Source organism: Thalia democratica, chromosome 3 (genome assembly GCF_965202585.1).
Source record: "Thalia democratica chromosome 3, ktThaDemo2.hap1.1, whole genome shotgun sequence".
Lineage (NCBI taxonomy): Eukaryota > Metazoa > Chordata > Thaliacea > Salpida > Salpidae > Thalia > Thalia democratica.
Window position 1 is genome coordinate 47,941,490 of NC_139167.1, and position 26,328 is coordinate 47,967,817.

At 26.2% G+C, this 26,328-nt stretch overlaps 1 protein-coding gene across 1 annotated transcript; it reads right to left on the bottom strand.

Moving 5' to 3' along the window:
• Positions 1 to 703: 703 nt before the first annotated feature.
• LOC145832328 (EH domain-containing protein 3-like) lies at positions 704 to 16,645 on the bottom strand. The gene is made up of 9 exons (XM_082939646.1): positions 16,106 to 16,645; positions 14,906 to 15,112; positions 13,337 to 13,525; positions 12,860 to 12,992; positions 11,721 to 11,812; positions 9,846 to 9,954; positions 9,730 to 9,783; positions 1,184 to 1,374; positions 704 to 898 (listed from the first exon to the last, which is right to left on the bottom strand). Exons 1-9 carry the CDS (start codon positions 16,643 to 16,645, stop codon positions 704 to 706), a joined length of 1,710 nt encoding a protein of 569 aa, XP_082795772.1.
• Positions 16,646 to 26,328: the final 9,683 nt, after the last annotated feature.

Here is a 26,328-nt window from a genome sequence, read left to right on the forward strand (position 1 = left end):
AAAAGTAGATAAGCTTTTAGCGAGTTTTAAATTTCAGAGAAAATTGAGTATAAAAAAATTGCAGTTGAAAGGTTTGTGTCAAAAACTTAAAAATAGACTACATCTCAAAAGTTAATTGAAGTTTTTATCTTCAACAAAAAACTGACATTGGTTCATACTTCAAGCTTTCATTTAATAGCCAACAATCAACAAAATCGGCGAAAGTCTGCAGAACAAGTCCGGACTTTCGTTTGCCGTGAGACAAGCTCAAATTTACCGGTCTCAGTCTACCGAAACTTGTGGTCTGATGATCGAATTGGCATGATCAACCCTTTTAATAGCCAACAATACTTAAAAAAAACCTTGACTACATATGGCCTTAATTTAGTAAAAATATTTCTATTAAACAAATAATAAATAAAATAAAAAAAATTCTATTTAAATATTAAACAAGTCTATTAAAGCAATTACTTATTAAAAAAAACCATTGAATTCATTTTGAAATAATGGCATTAGTTTAATATCAAAAGCTTAGGACATCTAAGTTAAAAAATCATAAAGGAGTTTAAAAAATATATTATTTTTATCTCAATACACTCAATCAAGGTTATTTCCTTTAGAACTAGAAGTAATTTTTTTTTGTAATCTTTCTAAACCAATCAAGTGAAAATTTATTTGGTAACAACTGGTCTGTATGACGACTTTATTTCAATGCTTGAAAAAATCAAAAACCTCTTTGCGACGGTGGGACGAGGTGTTTAGGAAGTTTGTCCGGAAGTTCGTGGCCCTGTGAGCGGATATCTATGAGATGCATCATGAGCGCAAACTCCTCATCGCACAACCTCCCATCGTGGTCGTGATCGGCCAACCTCCATATTTTGGCAAGCTCCGTGTTTGGCAGCTTCGACTTGACGAACACCTTTGATATTATTATCAATTATTTGTCAAAAAACACTACACTGTTTTTATTTTTCAAAGTCTGTGAAAATTTACAAAGTTTTTTCTACAAGCATTATGAAAAGTATACATAAATATTGTTTAGTTATCCAACTTCCAACATTTTCTTATTTTAGTACGATAAAAATTAAATAGTTTAAAAGACTCAATGAGGTTATTATTATTCTTTACAGAACATTTTGATTAAAATATTGATTTTTCAGTTGTTTAAATTTTAAAGAACTTTTTGATTCACAACTAAACAAACTTTTTTAGCTTTGGTGCCATACACTTTACCGCTTTCACTCGGATTGAGAGTTTTGAACACGGCATCATACTCTGACTTCTTCTCGTTGACAATCCAATCGAACGAGTTTTCCGCGGAAGCTCCGTAATCTGCTCCCAGCATAATCCCTTCACCGTATCTTTCAAAGAACGGGTTTGAAGAAGCCGTCGCAGCTAAATATTTTTGCAATAAACACTACAAAAATGTGTTTGTTATTTCTTAAGAAAACCAGGGGTCAGAAAACTAGGACCCGCTGGATGAACTCAGTCTGTCATGCAGAAATATTCTGACAATGAAACCAAATATTTTTTTTTTTTAAATATGCGTTAAAAATTTTTGTATAGTAAAAATGTACAAAAGAATAATTACGTTTTAACAAGTAAAGTGCTAATCTAATTACCAACTTATAATAAGTATGACTTGAAACATTTATTTATCATTATATTTTCAAAATTATAACGACCAGCAGCTCTTTCTAGTAAATTGACAAGTTTCTTATAAAAATCTCTTGACCGGGAAAGGCGTCACTTTTGCACAGAGAAAAATTTTTGCACGGAGCGACACTTTAGCATTTAGTGTTAACTTCGCACAAAGTGTTTTCTTTTGCATGGTGCGACTTTTTATCGCAAAGCTTTATTTTGCATGATTATTTTTTATACTTATTTATTGTATTATAATTTCAAAAGTCTAAAACCGAAAAAAAGCTAAACTAAAAGTAAACAAGCTTTAAATGCGTTTAAAGTTAAAGCCTATATCAAAACTTTGTGTTTGAAATGTACTATCATATATTAAAAAAACACCTAAATTTTTTTTTTATAAAAAGAATATTTAAATTTTTTAAAATTGGTGTTAAATACTGTTTTCGAAAATTCAAAGTTAAAAGTTTAAATCAATTGAGATTAAAAAACAAAACTTGTGGACGATCTTATGTAACCATGTTAGTAAAATTTATATATAATAGAAAATAATTTGATTCTTTTTTTGACAAACTTTAATCCACATAAAGTACTCACTTAAATGCATATTTATTAACTTCAATTTTAATTAAACAGTTTAATATAAACTTAAATCATGATAAATTTTAATATTAGGCTTAAATCAAAAACTACAATGTTATTTCAAAGAATAGTGAAGAACTAGCCGCAAAGCTAAACATTTTTTTAATAAGCATTTCTAAATCAATAAAAATCATATTCTTGAATAAAATTGGTTACATAAAATAACAAAATATTGAAACTGAATCAACTAAATCTCATTCTTGATCTATTAAAAAAATTGTCCTGATTTTTCAAAGTTCTTAAGCTATCCAGAGATAAAAAAAAAATCAAAACTGTTCTGAGTCATCCTGAGTTATAAAAAAGTCAAAAAATCTTGAGATTTTCTAGACTTTCACAATATCCTAAGTGTGTGTCAACCCTGTAAAATAAACAAACAAGGAAAACTAATGTTTACTAACTAATGTAAAGTTTAAAATATAAAATTATCGTAAACTAAACTAATTTGTCAGAACATAATTGTCTGCTGTATAAACAAAAACTTATTTAGTACATAGAAGTGAAATTTGTAGTGTTGTTTATATTTAAGTATTATTTACAATTTTTAAAATATAATTAAACTAAAAAAATTGAAAAACATAACTCAAAGTATCAATAACTCTTTCAAAAATACAGGGTGGCTAAATGTTTATGGAAAATTTTCTCCAGGTTTTCAAAATTTCCTTCAGGTTTTTAAAAGTACATACATATTTTTGGGTCTATTTTTAATTCAAAGTTAAGTTTAAGGTAAAAAAATGTGTTAAATAGTATAAAAATATTGAAAAGATGCTGTAAAGCTACTTCATGTGTTTTTTAATAAAAACAATATTAGATTATGACAATTTTTTTATCTATATGGTAGATTTTTTGTGTCAAATCAAAACTTTTGTACTTAACAGGTAAAGATTGTTTAAAATTCCAGGATTTTTTTCAAAATTTCTCAAATTCCAGGTTTATTAGCCTAAATTGTCAAATTCAGGTTTTTCCAGGTTTCCAAGTTTTTTGGCAACCCTGAAAATAAGAAATTTTAAACTCCATAAAGCAACCTAACATACTTTTAATTACAAAAGGTTAATCATAGCATCTAAAAAATTTCTTAGAATAAAAGAAATTTTTAGATGCAAACTAATAACCTAATTAACAAGAAAAAAACGTCTTGAAAATGATCTTCATAAGTATCATAACAAGTAATTCTTTTTTTTTTTTTTTAATGTACATAATAAATTTCATCGTGCAATTTACTCTGAATCACAGTCAAGTTTGATTTCAACGCACTAATTAACTTTTCTTTGTATAGCACAAGTTTTTTTTTTTTCAAGCTAAAAAATACGTCGCGGGTGAAAATTTCTGTATACGTTGACCACCTTAGATTTTTATAATTTTAGTAGGTCTATCATAATAACTTTTATCGTGCAATTTACTCTGAATCACAGTCAAGTTTGATTGCAACGCACTATGCATTAAGATGCGTAAAGTTTTTTTAAAATTTATCTTCTTAACTTACTTGAATTTATTAATTACTGACTTCCTTTTCAATTTAATTTTCAAATCTGTGTTTTTAGTTTATAAATCTCAGAGTACTTTAAATCACTTAATAAAAGTTTTAGATAAGTTTATTTAAGTAGCTAAATTGGTATAGAGCAGTATAATATGCTAGAAATAGATATGATACACTAAGAACGCCTCTTTTATAATTCAATGATAGACCTACTAAAATTATAAAAATCTAAGGTGGTCAACGTATACAGAAATTTTCACCCGCGACGTATTTTTTAGCTTGAAAAAAAAACTTGTGCTAAACAAAGAGTTTTTCTTTAAACAAATATTTTTAAATGTGCTTTACTTTTTTAAAGTTAGCTTTTAGTGTTTATTAAATAAATCATTGTTTTATTAGAACTTTTTATATTTAAATATTGTAAAAAATCGGCTAGTATAGATTTTTTAACAAGCTGAATAATTTTTTCTAGCCTAAACAATTTCTGGCGTGCCTAAAAAAGTTGCCAGGCCCTAAGTAAAAAAAAAGAGAAAATGTTAATGATTATAAAAACTGTAGTAAATTTATTTGACTTTTCAAAGCTCGTGTTCGTTAGATATTAATTAACTTAAAAAATTGATTTGGTTTTAATTAACAGTTTTATCAAAAACATATCGTTGCATTAAAATAGTTACAAAATTCAAGTTTTTAAAAATTTTTAGCCTTAATCAAACAACAATATGTAATGTTTAAAATATTATATAACTTATACGTTTGTTGTTAGATAAAAATATATATTAATTTAGGATATATAACAATATGATAACTAAGTCTGTGTTAAAAAATATAAAAAGGAAGTTTTTTTATTTTCATTTTTTTACTGCATAAAATAGTAATTTTTAGTCAATTGTTTTGCTCTAAATTAATATATGTTTCATTTATTTGTTTTATATGTATCTTCAAGACATAATTTATAGCTGAAGAGCCCTATTATTATATCACTACGATATAATTACGAACGACATTGTATAACAGTAAAATTTCGAAAAAGTTTTTTAGTGTTTTAAGTTTAAATAAGTATTTCAGCACAAAAAAAATTCTTAATGTGTAACAGCTGTGCAAACTGTTTTAATTTAATTTTTATATAAAAATATTGAAAAAAACAACTGTGTTCTCTAACTTTTTATTTATCTGAATAACAAACTCCTATTTGAAGAATTATGATTTACATAAGCCTTAAATGTAGAAAAATATATGTCATTTAAAGAGCAGATAATTTTTAGTTTTGTTAAATAAAAAATTTAAGCACATTTCTATGTCTAAATAATAATATATTTCTTAAGCATAAAATTTGAATTACCACTAGAGTATTTAACCAAGAATGTACTTTCTTCGTAATTACGTTTACTTATATTAAAAGCAATTATAAAAGTTAAGACAAAAACCAATCAAATTGAAATTAATTTATTTCGACCAATCATGGTTTAAAAATAATTCGTTTTACGAATAACAAATATAATTCATTTATTTATATGGTGATGCTTTCTTTTTATCTTTCTGCATACCCTCTTTTTGCTGAACTTACTTTTGTTTTTAATTTTTCTTACAACGTGCAAATTTTTCTTGATATGCCTATCGTGTAGTCTTCTTCTTGTTCTCTTTATGACTTTGAGATTCGGGTTGGTTTTGTCCATCATTGCCTTGGAACACATTCTGAAAGGCGCGACTCTATCGTTGGGTATGATACCAAAAGTAATGTGACGGTTTGGTACTTTTCGGAGACGGCAGGGTTGTCTGAAAACTCTTTTCCTTTTCGCCTTCAACTTTGACTTGTGACAGATTCCGCGCAAGCGGTTTTTCTTTCTTCGCGACTGCATTTCGTGGTAGAGCGCTTTTTGTCCACAAATGGTGCGGTCAAATTTCTTACCGTACTCCCATTGCAACTTCTGGCCCTTCTTAGTTAAGTGGAAATATCCGGATTTCTTCTGCGCCACATGTCCCGATCTCGTCATGCGTCTTAGGGCTCGCGCAAGTCCTTGCTGAGTGCTAAAGTACTTCATGTTATGGTACTTACTCCTGATGTAGTTGAAAATGTCTTTGCGTGATGCTCCGTCGTGATTGCTTTTGTTTTCACGACATTTCTGGCACTTTCGGATTCCCTCCTTAATTAGGATATCGTACGGCTTCTGCCACTGACCAGCAGATGCGAGGCAAACTTTCTTCTTGCCCATGATATTGCAGTTTTACGGACGGGTACAAATAACAAAAATATTTTGAAAATCAAACAGAGTTAAAAGTATTTTTTTGTTTATAGCGAGAGAACGAACTATAAAAAATTCCAAATTTATAATATGACGTAACAACAAATTATAGAATGAATATTTTCATTAAAATTATTATACGATTTGCATAATTTTTGTATGATACCGTTAGATGTAAATGTTGTTAACAATGCAATGTTTCACTCGCTTGAAACTAGTCAAACGAGATCTTCAGTTGTTTAAAATATTATTCAAATAGAATAATATTTTAAACAACTGAAGATCTCGTTTGACTAGTTTCAAGCGAGTGAAACATTGTATTGTTATTAAAATTTATAGTTGATCATTCTCCTTTTGTTTAAGTTGAGAACTTTAATTGTCATCTTTGAAGTATTAAGTACATAATATTGTTAGTAATAAACTGTTAGAAAATACTAGATAGTTTTTGTATAACAAATTTGCTCAAAAACTTTATAAAGTTTAACGAATTAGACAACCTTATTGTCATTTGGTTTCATTTCAAAAAACAAGAAGTCATATAAGAGTTTTTATAAAACGAGCCTTTTTAAGTTTATGAACAAAATACTTTCTACATATAAAGCATCAAAACACTTTAAAAAAGCAAGTTTGATGAGATAAAAATGTGATTTGTTTTAAGCGTGTTATTTAAGGCTTTTTTGTCATGTTTAAATACACTATTCCTTAGCATTAGAAATTTACATAAAAATTTTGCACTAAACCGCAATATTTTGTTGTTGTTGTTTATATTTGTATTTTGTCTTAACTAATTAAACTGTTCAGTGATACTGCTATAAAATTTGCATTATTCCAAATTAAGGAAGTTTTTCCATATTTTTCATTTGATATAAATTTAGAAAGCTAACATTTAAAGAGTTCATATCAAAAAGTATACAGAGCAACTTCCAAGTAAAAAGCACAGCTCAAATAAAGTATATCGATAGTTTTATTTTTTCATGAAAAAAAAGATAAATAAAAACTGCAAAAGTCAAAGCTAAACTATAAAACTAAATGGAAGTACAGTAATTTTAGTTTTTGAAGGTACAAAGTTTTAATACGTTTGTTATATAACATATTCATTTATAAGTTCTAACTAACTTGCTTGTTGGAACAAATTTAAAACAAACTAACTAAGTCTAGTTTTTAGAAAACCTTGAATATTTGTTTTACATGTTGTTTTATCTTTTTAAACGAAGCATAAACATACACAGATTGTACTTAAATTTAGATTTTTAATAATATTTTATTTTTATTTTAACCAACAAATATTTTAGTCAGCAAAATGTAAGATTACCTAACATGTTTTCTTTCTAAGAAGTTATGTATATATATAACATAATATAGTAACTGAAAGTTGTACAAAAAGTACTTTCATTAGAACTATTTTTTCTTTTTCTATGTATACTAATTAAATGATTAAATATAGACAACAGCTTATCTTATACTATAAGCTATCAACAACAAACTTTTCTATTATCTACAAACGTTCTGAGCTTAACTATAATTTAAAATTTTATCTACTTACTAGAAGAATTTATTAGTGCAGCAGATTTATAATTAGATATCATAACTTAAAGAAATAAAGGGATGGCAAATTTCGTCAAAAAGAAAATAGGCCCGTGACTTACTTTTTAAGCAATCATTTTTCTTAAAATTACTTAAATTAAAATAAAGTTTGATGAAACTTACAGATTTTCTGTTGGTTTTACCTGTGAACAAGCTATGATACTGATTCCTTTATTACTTGTAATTATAGCTTAACTGTTCAAAATAAATTTACAAAACACGGTGGCTATTTACTAAATATTTATACATGGTTGCCACTCATCAAGCTGAGAAAAATTTCCTGACTTTTCCTGACTTTTTACCAACATTTTCCTGACTTTTCTAAATCAAACTCTTAAATTAAACTTATTCTAAAATACATAATCTAACACTTTAAACAATATAAAGCTTCCAATCTAATTTTTATACAGGTTAAAAACAACAGTTTTTTGCTGAATTCTATCATCAAACTTCCAGTACATCACTTGAACCATCTGTGTATGATTGATGTTTGTAATAAACAGCTCTATCAGCAAAATACTTAAATTATTACCTTATAAACACAGCTTGTCTGAAAAAAGAAACAATTTTTTAGCAAACCCTAGCATAAATAATCTAGATAAACAAACGACATAAAAGGAGCTTTTACAATTAAAACCTTGAATTAATAACGAACTTGCACAATTAAAATCTTAAAACAATAACAAATTTTTACAGTTGAAACCTTGAAACAATAAAGAACACAATTTTTTACAATTTCCTAGTATAAATGTACCTAAATAAACGAAACGACATATAAGGAACTTTTACAATTAAAACCTTATATCAATAAGGAACTTTTTACAACTCAAACCTTTAAACAATAACGAACTTTTACAGTTAAAACAGAAAAACAATAAAGAACTTAATCAAATACTGTTTTTTTTAAATGTATGTACTAAAATTTATGTTCTTAGTTTTTTTATTAGCACTTCAACCTCTTCATCTAATACTAAATTAGTATAAAATTTTTAACAAATAGATATACTCTTATTTACTTTAAAAACTTGAGTTACTCTACAAAAAATACAAATAATAAGTAAACCTAATCTTTGCATATACCTCTCTTATAACTTATTTTATAAATTTAAACAAATTTGGAAAAATTATAAAGAGGTAAAGTATACACACTAACTTATTACATAAAATACTAAACTAACTGCTTAGTTATAAAGAACTCAATTGTTTACTTAATCATAAAACTCTTTGATTCTAAAATTATGCTAACAAAAGGGTTGATCATGCCAATTCGATCATCAGACCACAAGTTTCGGTAGACTGAGACCGGTTTCGTCCTTTGGACCTGAAGGACGAAACCGGTCTCAGTCTACCGAAACTTGTGGTCTGATGATCGAATTGGCATGATCAACCCTTTTGTTAAATTTGAGCTTGTCTCACGGCAAACGAAAGTCCGGACTTGTTCTGCAGACTTTCGCCGATTTTGTTGATAAAATTATGCTAGATAAACTTTTGTGTATATATCACAGTTTCACTATGGAAGTGTCCTTGCTACAGATCATTAAAACTAAAAAGCTTACAAAATCTGCTTGTCCAAGTAGGGTACTTGTTCAATATGTTAATAGAAATTTTTTGCAGTTTAATAAAGGATATTTTACTAATTTATACCTGCTTGAAGGCATTGGAAATAAAATTAAATATTTTTGTAAATTTCTAGGAAAATTTGGAATTTTTTCTGACTTTAAAGGACTTTTAATTAATTTTTACCACTTAAAGGCTTTGGAAAACAAGGAATTTTGAAAAGTTAAGCTGACAAAATATGACTTTTGTTTTTAATTTTATCAAATTTCCTGACTTTTCCTGACTTTTTTTCAAAACCCCCATTTTTTCCTGACTTTTGTAATTTTTTCAAATTTTTCCTGACTTTTCCTGATTTCCTGACTTTTCCTGACCGAGTGGCAACCCTGTTTATATCATAATATTTACTAAATCCTTCCGATAATATAAAAGACTGTCGAACCCACACAAAACTTGTCTACATATTCAGCAAAAATTACTTCTAGCTTTGCTAAAAACAGTACATTCACTATCAATTTTAAAGATTTCTAACATGTTAAAGTGCAAGTTATTGATTAATTTTAATAGTTTTGTACAAAAACAAAACAAATTATGGTAACCATATTAAAGTTCTTAATTTACATACATCAAAAAAATTCTCACTTCTGTTATAACTGACGTTGTTGAAAACTCCACCTTAAACAAAAATAAATTAGAAAAATTCAACAAAATACAAAGGTGAGTGAATAAAACAAAACCTTTCATCATAACGCCGCTCGCACTGCCGGCAGTTTCAACAGCTTTAGCGTCATCTCTCTTTATCGCGCCCAGCAACTGACCAATGTCCTCGTCAATCATATCGTCCACCTTTGAGTTAAACAAAATAAAAACAGTTGACATGAACTAAAATACTTTACAGTTTCAAACCGATGCTTTTGTGAGACTAAAATACTAAAAAGTAAAAAATGTATGCAAGTTAAAACGGTAAATTACGAATTATTTGTCCTAACTCATGTATATATTACTGGGGGAACGGATCAAAATAGCACGAAGAAAAATTTGCGCGGAGGAACAACATTGCACGAAGGAACGAAATTATACGAAGACAATTATGCACTAAGGGTCAATTTTGCACGAAAGTGAAAAAAAAACTAAAAGATAAATTAGTAAAAAAACAAAAAAGTAACTGACCGAGGGTAAGGGTTTATAGTGATAGTAAAAAAAAAAGTCAACGTACAACTTAGTCCCCTCGTGCAATTTAGTCCGGTCGTGCAAATTTGACACCTACCAATTACTAGAGTTTAAACAGCAATACATGAAGTTACTTTAATGATTGTGTAACTTAGGTTTATTAAAATTAAATATTCTTTAATATTAAAATTTTGCGGAAACTAGCCTGATACAATGACGAAAAATAATCGCTAAAATTGTTTCAAACTGAATAGAAAAATTAACAAGAACATAGATATATGAAATATCAGTCAACAAAGAAACGATAAAATAGTTGACGTGGTCAATTCTTAAACCACCTAGGTTAAACGATGCTTAAAGACTGTATTATGAAATACATTTTTAATGAAAAACATTTACATCTTTAAGTACTATTGCTTCCATATGTTGGATTCTCAAACTTTGATCGCTTATATCTCAAAACTTAGATTAAATTTTAAAGATCAGTAAAAAGTAACTGGTAACTTTGTTTCAAATATAAAAAAACTTTTCATCTCAATGGCCTTAGTTTATAATATATTTATTTGAATATTAAAACTAAACGTGGAAATAAAAATTTTAAACCACACAGTAGAGTACGTTATCTTTTAAACCATAACATTTAATGATCTGTACACAAAGTAATTAATAATAGTGAGTTAACCTTTTGATGTGAAAAACTATAGTTATAAAAAAATAATATTCTAAAGATATAAAACGAATATTTTTTTTCTATAAGTTGATAAAACAATTATTGAATAACATTTTACAGTAGTATAGTAATAAAAAAAAATCTGAACGACATACTACAGAGTCGAAACAAAATTTAATCTAACTAATTTCGAAATAAACTATGCATTTTTCTATTTAAAACAATTTATATCTATAAGAAAAAAACTAGTTTCCAAACGAAACAAAAATCTTATGACTATTTAATGGATTTAGCTAGTTGATAGTCTTTAAAAAACATAGGATTTATCAAAAAACTACTTCAAACACTTTACTACTAAACTATGTAAAAATGTGTACTCCATAAATCATTTCAAAACATAAATAGCCAGTATTTATTTCGGCCATCATCAACGAAGTTGAGATGTTTTATGCAATCGATGATAAACAATGAACTTCACCGCAAGATCAACAACAGTGATCGCTTCAGTACTTCGTACTTAAGCCCGCTTGTTTAAGATCACAATAGCGGTTTCTCGCGACTATTCCTGCCTGATGAGTCCTAATAAGGACGAAACCGGTCGTAGGATTGTCTCGGATGCTGTTGTTGTTGATCTTGCGGTGAAGTTCAATGTTTATTAAAACATAAACAGTTAATACTTTCTTAAAATTTATAAGTAATGCGTACGAAATTAAATATTTTCTTAAACTTATTGTTTATTTTTCAGAATTAATTTAATAAATTGTTTAGTTACTTTGATTAAAAGATCTCCGTTGAGTTTTTTAAATTTGCTGAAGTCCGCCTCTCTAAGGTTTTGCTTCATGTCATTTAAGTTCGGAAAATCACCTAAAAAACAGATAAACTTTTAGTTGACCGAATTATTAATTACTTTAAACTTTAAAACTTTATAAGTAGTTATAAAGCTTTCAGAAACTTTAAGTACTGGTAAAAATAATTTATAAAACTTTAAATTCTTTGTGTAGGACTCATAATTGAACAAGCCTATTGTAAAATTTTATTTACTAGTAGTACGGATATTACTTAATAATACAGTGCTTGTTCACTTATCCGGAGATGTTGGGCAATATTTTTCTGTAAACATGTCCGGATAAGTACAAAAAAGAATTTTAAAAATAAATAATATATAACTGCTTTATATTATGCGATGCATAATAAATAATAAAAGCATCATAGTAAAAAAAAAAGTAATTATGAGTAGTAGATAATAAAATGATGAATAATAAAAGCTAACTTTAAGTAAATTTATTTAATTTTTTTTTCTAAGGCAGAAAAATATCAGACTTATTAACTCTCTGCAACTTTATACGTTTTTTGAGGGTAAAGAAACTAAAATTCCTCATTTGTAATTCCAACTGCTATAACTTTTAATTTAAAAAAAAAGATGAATTTTTGTTTAAGAGAAGAAATAAGATTTATCTTTAAAATCCAAAAAAATTAATCAAAAAATTGTTTACCTTTCTCTCTAAATGAAAAAAAAAGCTTTTTTAAACAAACAAAAAGTAAAACAAACATAAAGAAAAACAAAAAAATTTGATTAATTATAAAGTATAATTAAAAATAAAATATATAATACCTAACAAATTAGTGAGAATTTTTTTATCGACTTAAACTGTCCGGATAAGTGAATAAGCACTGTACTTAAAAATAAAACATTTTCAAGTTTTGATGCTTCCAATGTCAACATAAAAACTAAGTTTTAATTTTTATTTTAATATTAACACTATAAAATTAAAAGTAAAAATTCTACTGATAAAACAACTTTCTAATTTACAAAAACTTTAAAATACACTCTATCTAACTATTTCAATGCAATAAAACTTAATTATATTCTAAATTAGGGCGTTGGAACCATTTTAAATGTTGTAAACTTACTGATAGATATTTTATGCTTTGCAGCTACTCTTTTAAAAATCTCTCCTAATCTTTCTATCATACTTTCTTTAGCTCTACCCCTTGCAAGCAGAGGTAGTTGTTTACGTAGATACGATATAATACACGCGTGTACCTTTAAAAACAACATTTAGATTTTTTATTGAGTCATTTTTATAGTCATTTCCATTAGTATTTTTTGGAATACTTTTGTTTAATTTGTCAAGTTAAACTTTTTATTACGAATACTTTTTATAAAATAAGCGAATATATATCTTCTGTGTTTATATTTTCCATCATAGTTTCTAGATTTTAACCAGCTGAAAGCCACACGTAAATAACGTACGTGTATATAAATGTGCATATTTAAAAATAATCAAATACCAACCAAAAAACTATATTCTATCGTTCTACACTACCTTACTAATATCGAAGTACAGTTTAACTTTACATATCAGAAAAAAAACTTCTTAAATTAACCTTTGCCAACTTTGCACGCTTGATCATGTCATTTAGTTTTCTAATGGCAGATTGCTTGGGCAGAGACGAAATATCTTGAAATAAAGCGTTTCGCTCTCGTTCAAAGAAAGATCTCATTTCGTCATGTCTCAAAGGTTGCTCCCAAAATGAACCGATGTACACCCTTATGACTTCAGGTGTTGATAATATCTGGTAGATTACAGGTTATTTTTAGTTCTTTAAATTGTGAAGTTAAATATAATGCTTTCTACTATGAGTTAAAAGAAAAGTTTTAGTAGATAAAAATATCTTTAATAAACTTAAATTATTAATTTAAACTTAATTATAATAAAATAAACCATAACTATTTTTTAACCAAACATTAACTATTTTTAGTTTGAGTTCTAAAAGTGTTGATAGTCAAACTAATTTTTTACTTTTTATAGATAATTTCTTTGTAAATAAAGAAATGAAAGTTTGATCATACCAATTCGATTATCAGACCGTAAGTAGACTGAGGCTGTAGCCTGATGATTAAACTGGTATGATCAAACCTTGAGGTTAACTTGAGCTTGTCTCACGGCCTACGAAAGTCCATGCTTAAGCTCTGTAGACTTTCGCTGATATTTTCTTAATTAAAAAATATAAGGCTTTTCATACTACCTATAAAGTTAAAGTCATAAAACTTAACATATAAGTTTTATTCTAAAAACTCTTACAAAACAACATTTTTGGAAATAGTTTAAATCATATTATTATACAAAATTATTCCCTTTTATACAGGAACTTTAATTATTTACAAATAAACTCATTTCAATTCCTATTTTGGTATATACAGGGTGGCCACTCATTTTTGGCAAATTTTCTCCAAGTCTTCAAAACTTCTTTCAGGTTTTTGAAAGTACATATTTTTTGACCATTTTTAGTAGTAAACTAATCTTAAGTTAAAAAAGCCTTTTTGATAGATTTAAACTACTTAAACAATACATTATAACTGTTATCAGAGTGGCTGAATATTTTTGAGAAATTTCCTCCAGATTTTCAAAAGTACTTGTTTTTGGGTCTATTTTTAGTTAAAAATTAAGTTTAAGGTAAAAAACTGTGTTAATTAGTATAACAACATTGAAAAAATACTGTAAAGCTACTTTAAATGTGTTTTTTAATAAAAAACGTTTGATGATGACCAAAACTTACGTTTATTAGTATTACTATTATACTGTTTATTGTGCAATGTTGGACTCAGGCATCAAAACCTGAGCCAGGACACACAATGGAAAAAATGAAAATAAAAACATTTATATTCAACAAAAAATAAACATAAACAAAACATCAAACATAGTTAAAATATAATAGACTTTTTGTGTCATACAGAAATTTCACAACTTAACATGTAAAAAGTGTTTAAAATTCCAGGGTTTTCAGTGATTTTTGTTCAAAACACCAGTTATTTTTTTTTAATTTCTCAAATTCCAGGGTTTTTTAGCCTAAATTGTCAAACTCAAGGTATTCTAGGTTTAGTGGTCACCCTGTATATACAAGTAAAAGTTTCAACATGATATAGTTACATCAAATAAATTAAAAAATGCATGCCTTTCCCATGGACCACATAAGCGCACCATAAACTTTCATTAGTTGTTCATTGTTGATTTGGTCAGCTTTATTTAAAACTACTCTAATTTTTGACTCATATCGTTTGCAAGCCATAATTGCTTCTTGAAATTCATCAGAAATGTCTAGCTTGTGCGCATCAAAGAGCAAAATAATCATATCCACTCTTTCTGCAAACCATTGTAAAACCTAAAAAATAGAAAGAATAATTACGAACACAACAATTTTTGTTTAAAATAATAAAAAAAACTTTTAATGAATCAATAATTAGTTAAGAGTAAACAGTCAAAAAAAGGGGATTTCTTTAAATATATAAAAAAAAGATATTTTTAAGAAACATTTTTTGATTACAACTTAAAAAAAATAACTTTAATCATAGATTTTAAATCTGTACACTAAAAAAAAACTTCTTAACTATTAAAACTATCGAATACTTATTATATTTGACAAACAAGATAACTTGTAAAAATTAAGGTAAACCCATATATATCTTTAGAAATAACTTTTTAGTATGATTCTTCAGATTACTGCTACTTTTAAACACTTCTAACAAAAATATAAACTAACTCAGTAGGCCTAAAAACTTAATAATAAAACTATTAGCACACAAGAAAACTTAGTTAAAATTCTTTAGCAAAGAATTTTTTTAACCTATACCATTTGCATGAAGCTTTTGGTTTTAAAATAAATAATTATAGTTCTCAGTTTACATAAAGTTTAAAGCGATAAAAATGAAGTTTTTTATTAATTGCAAAACCGAGTTTCAGCCAAAGGGCTTAAATGTAAAAAAATAAATTAAATCGAAAACTACTTTAATAAATATTGTTTTGTATTTGACTGTTATATCTTTTAGGTGAAACCTAGTTTCATACAAATAGAAATACTTTTTTACTATTTAATTTATAATTAATACATTAAAACTTGAAATAAGCTATCAAAAATTGCTTTCGAAAAAAAAAGGTATAGTACGCATTTTATTGGAAATATAAATACTAAAGATTAAAATTATGTAAAGTGCATTTTAAAATAAACTTTATGAATATTTGAATAAACATAAGAAATCAGAGACAACGAATTTGTTTAGCAAGAAAAAATAAATATATTGTATTATCAATAACTTTAGTAAAGCTGCTTATTTAAGTAAAAAATATAATAAAATAGGTATTAATTTTAAAAACAAACTTTAGAATAACGATATCCTCTGTTAAGACGCTGTTTGGTACCAGATAGTATTCCAGGAGTATCAATAAAACTAACACTTTTTAACAGCTCATGATCTAAATTAGAGCTATGAAAACGTGATAGAAAACTATTTCCAAAATCATTTAAACTTTTAAAAGGTTTAGTTTGATCTAACACAAGAGCTTCCCCAGGTACTTTCCCTTCCAATATTAATCCAGTTTCTCGGTCTTTATCTCCTTGCATAACAGCAATAAAAGAGTCTGTAGTTGGTTCTGGTCCAATTCTCATACCAGGAAAGTCTTTTTGAAGTAGGTACTTTATAAAAGATGTTTTTCCAACTGAATATTGCCCAACTAACAACACCATTGGTTTAGCAGCAAAATCAGCATCTTGAAGAGGCTTTGAATGAAAACTTGCAAAATCATAATGGTCTTCGAGTGGTTTTAAATAACTATTGTATATTCGTTTCATTGATTCTTTTACATTATCATAGTTATCTTTAATTTCTTCAAACTGGTGTTTCTGGCTTGACCAAGGCATTTTTTAAAACTTGAAAATAACAGCTTACCAAACAACTCTTTTTGATTTATTTAGAAAAACTATAAGAACTTTTTCATTAAAAAATTTATTTTTTTTACAATTACTACAAGATGAAAACTTTAAAAATATATAAAAACTATTACATTTTTTTTTCTTCTAAAACTAAAGCCATAAAATAGCAGTTAGGTTGATATACTTGCTATTTTTAAATTTCGTTTTTTTCTGAAATAACTTTCAGTAAAGAAAAATTTAATAAACTACTGTAATTACTTAATAAACATTCAAGCATAAACTAGTTAATATTTGAATTTATTAAAACTTAATAAAATAGTGTACGCTTAACCTTAACTAATTAAACAAATTAAATTTTAAAACAAACTAACTTTGAAATATTTATTATCTAATCTAAAACATATATCAGAAAACTACTGTCTTCTAAAAAAAACTTTCATTAAAGACTTATTTTTCAATTAAAATAATTTGCTTAAACCTGCCTAAAACTTTTTTATTTGAATTAAAAATTACTTAACTAAAGCAGTTTAAACATTGTAATTAATTTTGATACTGCAACCAAGTGAATTATTGTTAAATGAGTTTTTAGTTACAGAAACAAAATTGCGCTGAGTTAGAAATATGGGTAATAAATTTTGTGAAAAATAAACATTCTCAAAAACTAAACTTCAGGTAGCCTAGGGTTTACAAAATATTTATTCAAATTTATTTAAAAAAAACACTGCTAAGGCAATGGTTGTTAGACTTATAGTGAAAGCTTTTAAAAATTTCGCTACATTGTTTTTTGTATTAAAAATATTTATACTCAAGTTAAAAACAGGCAGTGTTGTTTTTAACAGCTAGTAGATGTTTAGTAGATGTGAAGTGTGAAATATATCAAAATATATTTATTATCAAAAATATCAAAATATATTAGCACTAAACTCAACCACACAACATCAATAACAATCCGTGCAACTTTCTGCAATCTAGTTTGTCCTCATTAATACTCATCAGTCACACATAGTCACAGTGAGTCGTTGTTTCAGTCAAATCAAACCTGATTAAGTAGCTTTTGTTTGTTCCTGGGTCAGTTGGGTAAAATAATTTATGCAACTGAATTACCACAACTAAATGTCTTTTTTTGACATGAGACTGTCAGTTTCAATATGAAATTATAGTTATAGCTTATTTTGATTTTATCAGCTGTTAACTAAGTAGTAATGATTTTTTCAAATTAAATTATATTTGAATTCAGGATTAGTATCAGATATTTGAAAATTATCAAAAAAATCTAAAATTTTATTTGAACATAATGCTTTTGTTTGTCTATTACCTATAATATGTGTGATTAATTTTTCTAGTCAAAATGTCATATTTATCAAAAAATACAGACAAAACTAAACCTTGGCAAGCTGCTTAAATTTGAAGATTATACTATAAGTATATATTAAAGTTTTTAAGCAAAACATTGAGTTGGAATAATTAATAATAAGCACTACTGTGTCAAAATGATTGCTTTAAAAAAGTTCAACCTTTGTTGTTTGCAAAAGTTGTTTTAAGGTAAAAATACTTGTACACCAAGTTGTCCGGTTACTGGGCTACACAGCTTGTCCATAACCTATGATATTGTTTCAGCTTATAATTATATGAAACTTAATAAACAGTATTTTATTATTTTTTTTTAAATTCTATAATATTTGTTTATAAAATAGGGGTAAACAACATTCAGCCACCAGTTAGGACCACCTTAGGAACTAATCAAAAAATGCAAAAAGACAAATTGAAAACTCTTTTGAAATAAAATTTTACATTAGTAATGTAGCCTTGTTGATCAAGCAAGTTTGGGGTTCCCACTAAAATTTCAAAAAAAAATTATAGGGAGATCCACAAAATATAGCAAATTTACAAAAAAAAAACAATGAACTTCAAACATTTTGAACATATTTTTAGTGTACATATGTCATTAACTGTATATAAGCATAGTTTTTAAAAAAAAATTACGAAAGTTCGAGGGTTTTTGAGCTATAATTCTAGTTAAGTAAGCAAACTTTAGATAAACTATTTTTAAATTTATTCTTTCAAGAATTTATTTTACAAACTAAGTTTCTGTCAAAGACCTTGTCAGTGCTTAAATAAACCTTATTCAAATAAAATTCTATTATTTCTTCTCCAGTAGTTGAGATCTCTTTATTTGTTTTCTTAAAACCAAAACATATAATAAACCATTTTAATATAAAAAAGGGGAAAAAATATCTGCTAGGTGGCGTCATAGAGTCACAGTTTTGAACTGAGATTGCAAAGATTTTGATTTGGAAAAATAATTTTTTTTTTTTTCTCTGATTTGGCTTTCAAATTTCAATCACTAAGCAACAAAACATAATTTATAGGGATTTTCACATAGATATTTTTCAGAATATTGCAAATTTATAGAGATTTTGAGGGAAGTGGGAACCCTGGCCTGCTTTGACCCTAACAAACCCGCTGCTTGTGAAAACTGGTCTGCTGAAATTAAATGTTTTAAATTGCACGGTTGTAAATGAATAATATGGTTGAACTTAATTTTTAGCATAAAAGTTTTACTCTTGCTAGTTCTCTTCACTCACACAATACAAGGTTTTCCAAAAAATTACATTTCATAACTGAAAGACCTAGAACAAGACTTGGCCGAAACTGCTTTAGTTATTTGAGTCCAAAGCTTTGGTCTAGTATCCAAGAAAATTAAAAAAACTAAAAAAAGATGAATTTAAATGCTGTTATAAAAATTTTCTATTAACTTGCTACAAGGATTAAAACTGGAGTGCTTTAGTCATATGTCTGAGTAAATAATTTTATTGTCTCATACTTTTGTACATTTGTGTCTAAACTAGATTAATTGCATATTTAGTTTCTCATTTGAATTTTGTACAACTCTAAGTTTGATTATTTTATGTTATCTATTTTATTTTTATTGTATAACATTTCTGTTGAGATGTTGTACTTTTGTTAATTAAACTTTGTTATGAGAAAAATAGTTTGTCAAGTTTTTAAATAGTGATCAAGCTTTGTGTTAACTTATTGCTAGCAATAAATTACATTATTTTTTTTTTAAGTTTGATGTTTTGTAGTTGTTTGTTTATAATTTATACTGCTTAATGGTATATGTCACTTAAGGGCATAGGGGGGTGAACAATTTTTCAAAATTTGATCTTATTTTATACAGTTTTTACTAAGTTACAAGATGCTTTTTACAGATATAAAATTTCAAAAGAATTTTTGAGATATAGCCAGTCAAAGTCGGAGGCAACAATAGGATCCTTATGGGAGGCGCAAACTAAAGGCAACAATATATAAATTCACTAAAAATCTATTATCTCCTACTATGTTTTTTTAGATAACTACCTTGAACTTTCAGGAAATGTTCCTTATAATATTTAGAGAATTCTGTCAAAGAAAATTTTCACAATTAAAAAAATTACAACTTTATATAAAAAATTAACAAAAAAAAAGTGAATTTTTGTTTTTTTGTTATAAAATTATTTTTTTTTATTTTTTTTAAATACGCCTCCCATAAGGATTCTTTTGTTGCCTCAGACTTTGACCAGCTATACCGCAAAAATTATTTTGAATTTTCAAAACATTTTTTTTTTATTAAACATCTTGCAGCTTAGTAAAAACTATATAAAATGAGATCAAATTTCAAAAAAAAAGTGTTTACCCACCCTTAAATTTTTAACTGTTAATTGAGAACTCACTTTGTTGGCAGTGATATCATAATTGCATTGTTTTTGTGTTTATTTGTTAAGAGTGTGGCAGCACTTGCTTGGGGATTTGAGCTACAGGATTTTTCCACACTTTGTGTTTTTAATGTTGAGATTTTAACCTTGTGAGTGTTTGCTAAAGTGATTACCAAGGTTTTTTTCTAATAAAGGGTTAGGACTATTTTTTATTTTGGTTAGTTACAAATTAAAGTTTTGTTATTTTTATGTTTATAGATAGATTTAATTTTAATTAAAAGGTAATTTTTTTCTTAATAAATTTAAAGATAGGGCAGGTGAAATAATACATGATGAGCTCAAAATCACTAGCTTGATCATTAGAAAACGTTTATTGTAGAGGGGATAAGTTCTGATGCTTTTCTACCTTAAAACTTTTTAACTAAAGAAATGGATCAGCTGTTATTTTGTTTATACAATTTGTTTCAAAATAAATTACAAAAACAAAGCAGTAGAGTTTTCAGTTACAAAAAAGATAAAAGCCACATATGTAAACTAAACATGAGTCTTATTGAAATTCTAGGTTTTTCCCAAATATTTGCTGAATGGGCATAAAAAAATGTCATGTTATTTTTAATTTTGCTTATTAGAATTTTATTTTTATTCTTAAGTTTTATTTTGAAATTAGTTTTTAATCTGTTGAGTTAAGGTGGGTTAGGGTTAAGACTATAAATGTTAATTATAATCTAAAACTATTGATGCAGGGAAAAAATTCACAAGTAAAGTCAATTGACTGTGTCCTGGACCTATTTGAGAATTATAAATAAATTTTGTCTAAATATTAGGGGAAACACCTTTAACTTAAAATCGGTATAATATGCATTATTGGACATTGATAAACATTTGCTGCCAGGGAATTGAAGAGTGAGACTGATGTTTCTGTAACTTTAAAATGGTTATGTATATTATAGTTTAATTTGTCGTCAAAATGATAGGTGGGTAACTTAAAGTTTTATTCAAGTCCTAAACTTTTATTGTTTATTGAAAATTAATTTGCTTCTATTCTAATCAACGCCATCTACTTTAAAATATTTGATATTTGTTTCACTTTACTTTCTTTTAAAACTTTTTCAAATATTTATTGTACAATCGTTAATACTAATTGATGTAAAGTTAACATTGCGAGAAAAAAATACTAAGCAGACTAGGCAATTAAAACTTTTATTTAAACTGTTTTTTATTAAAAAATTCTTTTTTTAAGCAAATTTAAATTTCTCTCTTACAATGTCAGCCATTTGTGCAATAAATTGAGTGTTGAGTAAATCTAAGCGGAGGTTGTAAATGCTATAGTTTCTTAAAGTTAGACCTTCAAGCGTCAAGTCTTTACAAACTAATATAAAAGTGTAAATGTAAAATCTATAAATACACATTTCTAATATAACTTTATTTATAAAAATACTATGAAAAAGTCAAAAGAAGAAACTAAAAAAGTTGACTTACCTTACATTAAACAACAAGTATTGTATCGATATTTGTTTTGTTTCATTTTATATTTGAAATGTTTTAGCATATTAATACTTTGAAAACAATTTTAGCTAATTTCTAAAATAAACTTAAGTTAAAGTTTTACTTTTTCTAAGCGAAGATTACTGAATCATTAGGCAACTTTAAAATCTTTATTGCTTTTTTTAAAGTAACCCTAAGCTTCGTTAAATTTTCAAAATTATTTTACTGACGATGCATAATTTAAAATTCTTTTAAATAAAAAATGTTCATGTTGCAAAGTTTTAAAAAAGGTTTTTATGAATAAGTCATGGACATGACATTAAACTGTATCTGGTGTATGACTCGATAACCAAAATAGTTTTTTGTACACTAGGTCCTTGGACCAAATTCTTAAAGCGTTTTTTTTTTCGTGCTATAAAAAATACATGTTATAAACCAAAGTTATGTAAATCTAACAGCTAAGAAAATTAATTTTATTAGTCTAATTCGTCCAAACTTGGTGCATGATGATCAAAGTTGAACAGAAAGAATTTTTCGTACATCAGGTCCTAGGACCAGTTATTTTGAGTGATTTTGTTGTTCAATAAGCATTGTTGTGTTTGTAAAATATGGTTGTCGCTACGTTTTAAAACACTACAGCATTAATCAATTAGCGTTGTTAACAAAAGCTTAAATTTATATTTTGAATAGTAATTCAAATTTCTTAATAATATAGTAGTATATCCAATGATATGTAAATAATTTACTTAGTCAAACAGTTCCGATAAAAAAAATTACCTAAAAATAAAATTTAAGTCAAAATCAATTCTATTTTTAAAAATAAACTTATAGCAGACGTGAATCAATTTTTATACGACTTGATGAAAAAAAGTAAATTGTAAAGTTACAGTTTTTCTAATGTTGTGAAAAGAAAAACAAAATTTGATTTAATCAAAAGTTTCCAAGTTAAAAATGAAATCGTTGATGTTGTGAAATCATTCAAAAATAGTTTTGATTGGCTAATTTTTAATGAAAAAATTCCTTTTTTAAATGTGCACCGTTCGTAATTGTAACAATGCTATATAGTATATACTTTTTTTTCTACAAAAAAAGATTCAAAAAATTACGCAATTTTGATGTGGTTCTTTGAAAATATAAGCTATGTTTTATTACAAATAAAAAAAATTAACATATAGATAAAAATTTTTAGTAAACTATTTTGAAATAAAACCATATTCAATCGTTTTTTTATTAAGTGTGTTCCAGTTTTTTCAGCAGCCGCACAGGAAACAGGTAACTAAGCAAAAACACGCTTGTATTATAGTACTATATAGTATTAGTACTGTATATATTGTTGATCAATACTATACACTTTAATTGTATAACTGTTTTTTTATTAAAACAATCTACACACTAAAACCTAAGTTTTCTTAAAAATGTTACTTCATTCTAATATACTGTTTAAAAATACCAGGTTTTAGTTATATATTTGGTTTATTGTTAAAAAAATTGTAATCGCTAAATAAAGTAAGTCAGATGTTAAACTTTAATTCTACAAAAGAAATTAAACTAAAAGTAAAAAAAAAGTCCTTTAGTATTAGAAAGCCAATCTTTTCATTCACAATCGTTTAATGTTTAACAAGCTAAGGTTTAAAAAAAGTGCAAATGGTTTGTTTTTTAATTTTTGAAAATAAAAAAAGTTAAAATTTTGTTGCAAAATTATGGGATAGAAATTGAATGGTTTTATTATATTTTTATTTATTTATTTTTTGATAATATCAAAAATTAGTTTATCCGAAAACGCTTTAGATCGTCTCGAGCAAACTGGTATCACTTTTATTAGAAACGGAAATATTTAATTTTTTTTTGAAGCTTTACATTAGTTAAAATCTTAACTTTCTCAACAAGAAAAATAAAATAAAATTTCAGTTTCGGGCCCATTGGTGGCATTAGTTTAATTGATTTGAAAAGGAAAGCATATTCAAAGTCAGTCTAAACTAAGCTATATAAAAGACTGATTCAGCAGATTAAAAATAACTTTTTCATTTTATTTTTATTTATACCCTTATCCCTAACCCACTTTACACAACATATTAAAATTTTATTAAAAAAAAAATTTGATTATTAAAATAAAAAAGTTATAAAAAAAGTTCTCTTTTATTCTGACTCAGCTTTTTTTCAGCTCAGACTGACCTTTAAGTTAAGAAGCCATTTAAAAGTATTGTAGTTATAAACATACTACTTTCTTAAGTAAAAAGATGATTTTTAAAATGAATATTTTAGCCTTATACTTAAGTACAAATTTTTGCTTATGCAAGAAATTATAAAACTATTAGTTTTTATATTTGATAAAACGTTTTCTGATTGCTTGCTTAAAAAAATAAACTGAACAATGAGCTCTTTCTATATTAATTTTTTTGACTAAAAAAGTACATAATACTTAAAACATTTGTTTAAATGTAAAATAGAAATATTTAACATTTTTTAAATATATGTAAAAAGCAACGAAAAAACATATATAGTTCAGTTGTTTACTAGTTATTTTGTTTACTCAATTGAAGCTGACCGGATAAAAAATATTACAAGTTAGATAAATTCCAACGTTTTCAAGTTATTTACTCTAAAAATAAAATCAAAACTTTATAAAAATTGCAACTACTTTCTATATATTTTTAAAATGATATGTGATGGTGTTTATACGATAAGCTGTATGGCCTTAATGAAGCTGACGAAGATAGTAGTCAATTAAGAGCAGTTTTTTGTGTTAAAAGATTCTAACTTTAAACTGGCAAAGACTTTGGACACAAATATTAAATTTCATATCCATTAAAAATATTGTGTTGATAATTAACGGAGTTTATAAAACAATTTAACACAACAGAATAAGCTTCGTCGCAGTTCAAGTTTTTCACTTACATTATTTAAGTTAGGAATAAAGATGGCTGTAAATAAGATGCACGAAAGTAAGTAAGTTTAAAGAAAAATAATAAATTTAATTAATTTTAAAAAATTATTAGAGATTTAAAAAAAATGCCCGGATAAGTAGGGATATTAAAGGTAATCCTTTAGCTAATTTCGTTATAGAAACATTAGAAAACGACCTTTTTATCTACGAAGACAAAAGTGTTACAGTTTTTTATTTTCGTTTTTGTGTTATACTTTTAGGAACTATAGCAAAAGTATATGCTTGAATTTTTATTGTTTTGAGCGGTTTTATAATTCACCGTCAAAAAATATTTATATTTCTGTTTAGCTATTTTGTTTGTTTTAGTATTTATTCTGTGTAAGGATTTTTACAGTTGTAATAAGTTTATTTCAATTAGTTTATGACATTTTTTTATACTAAAAGCAAAAAAAAAGTTATCTTGTTAACAATATATTAGTTTCCATTTTTAAACAATTTTGATCTCAAAATGAAGTTTAATACTTTATTGTAATAAAATAATCATCACTTAATGCTGTAGAAAAGCGTAAACCTTTTTTTTTTGTAACCTTTCGATAATAAATAAAACTGATACTTAAAATATTGAACATAAGATTATAGAACTAGAGTAAATTATTAGCCAAACTAAGTTTAATTACTCAAAATTTATTAAGTAGTCAGCGGCCTAAAACAAAGTTTTTCTCAGCGGCTGAGTTTATTCCCATGGAATTTTTTCAAGTAGCTAAGTTTTATTCACTACTCAGTTTTGGTACAATGCAGCTAATCATGCGATACACAACTTTAAAATGAAATTTATTTTACTTAGTTATTACAATAGTTTTAAGTCTATATATAGATCGGTTATAATAAGCTTAAACATAATAGTATTGCTTGTTTTATTTTAACTGTCTGAAAACTTAAGGTTTTTGTATAAGTCAATCTAGTTGTCAATAGAAGAAATTGAAGTATTGAGCTCTGAATGACAGAAAGTCTCAAAAAGTTATACTGAATTAAAAATTAAAATAAAGAAAACATTGTAAATTCAAATAATATTTTACTAAATCAAACAAAACATTACCTGAACATTACTCTATAAATACTTAATTATTACTACAACTACCAGATATGTTAAATGGAAATATTTTTTTTTTCGTTTGGACTTTTTCATCTGATACTTTATTTTGACTGAAGATATATTTTACCGAATCTGAACTTTTTATCAATGTCCTCTTTTATTTCAGGGAAGAGTTTACCGAATTGTTCATCATCACTGCAGTGTCGGAGCGACTTTAGAGCGAGTTGTCGCCTTTGCTCCTCAGTTTGTTTTATACTTCCAATGTGGTCGCTTTCGTTTTTAGCCATATAAAAAAGGAGTCCTGTGGACAATAGATGTTAAATATATTTTGAAGTAACAAAAAAAGATAATAAAGTGTTTAAGAAAAAAGAATTTTGTTGTCCATTTGGTTTGAATTAAATTAATTATTAAACATCTTTATTACCATGAATTTGTTGTTAGTTTCAAATAAAATTTGTCTTAAAGAGGTTATCTAAAAATTGTAGGATCCTTATTTTTTGCAAGACTAGTTATT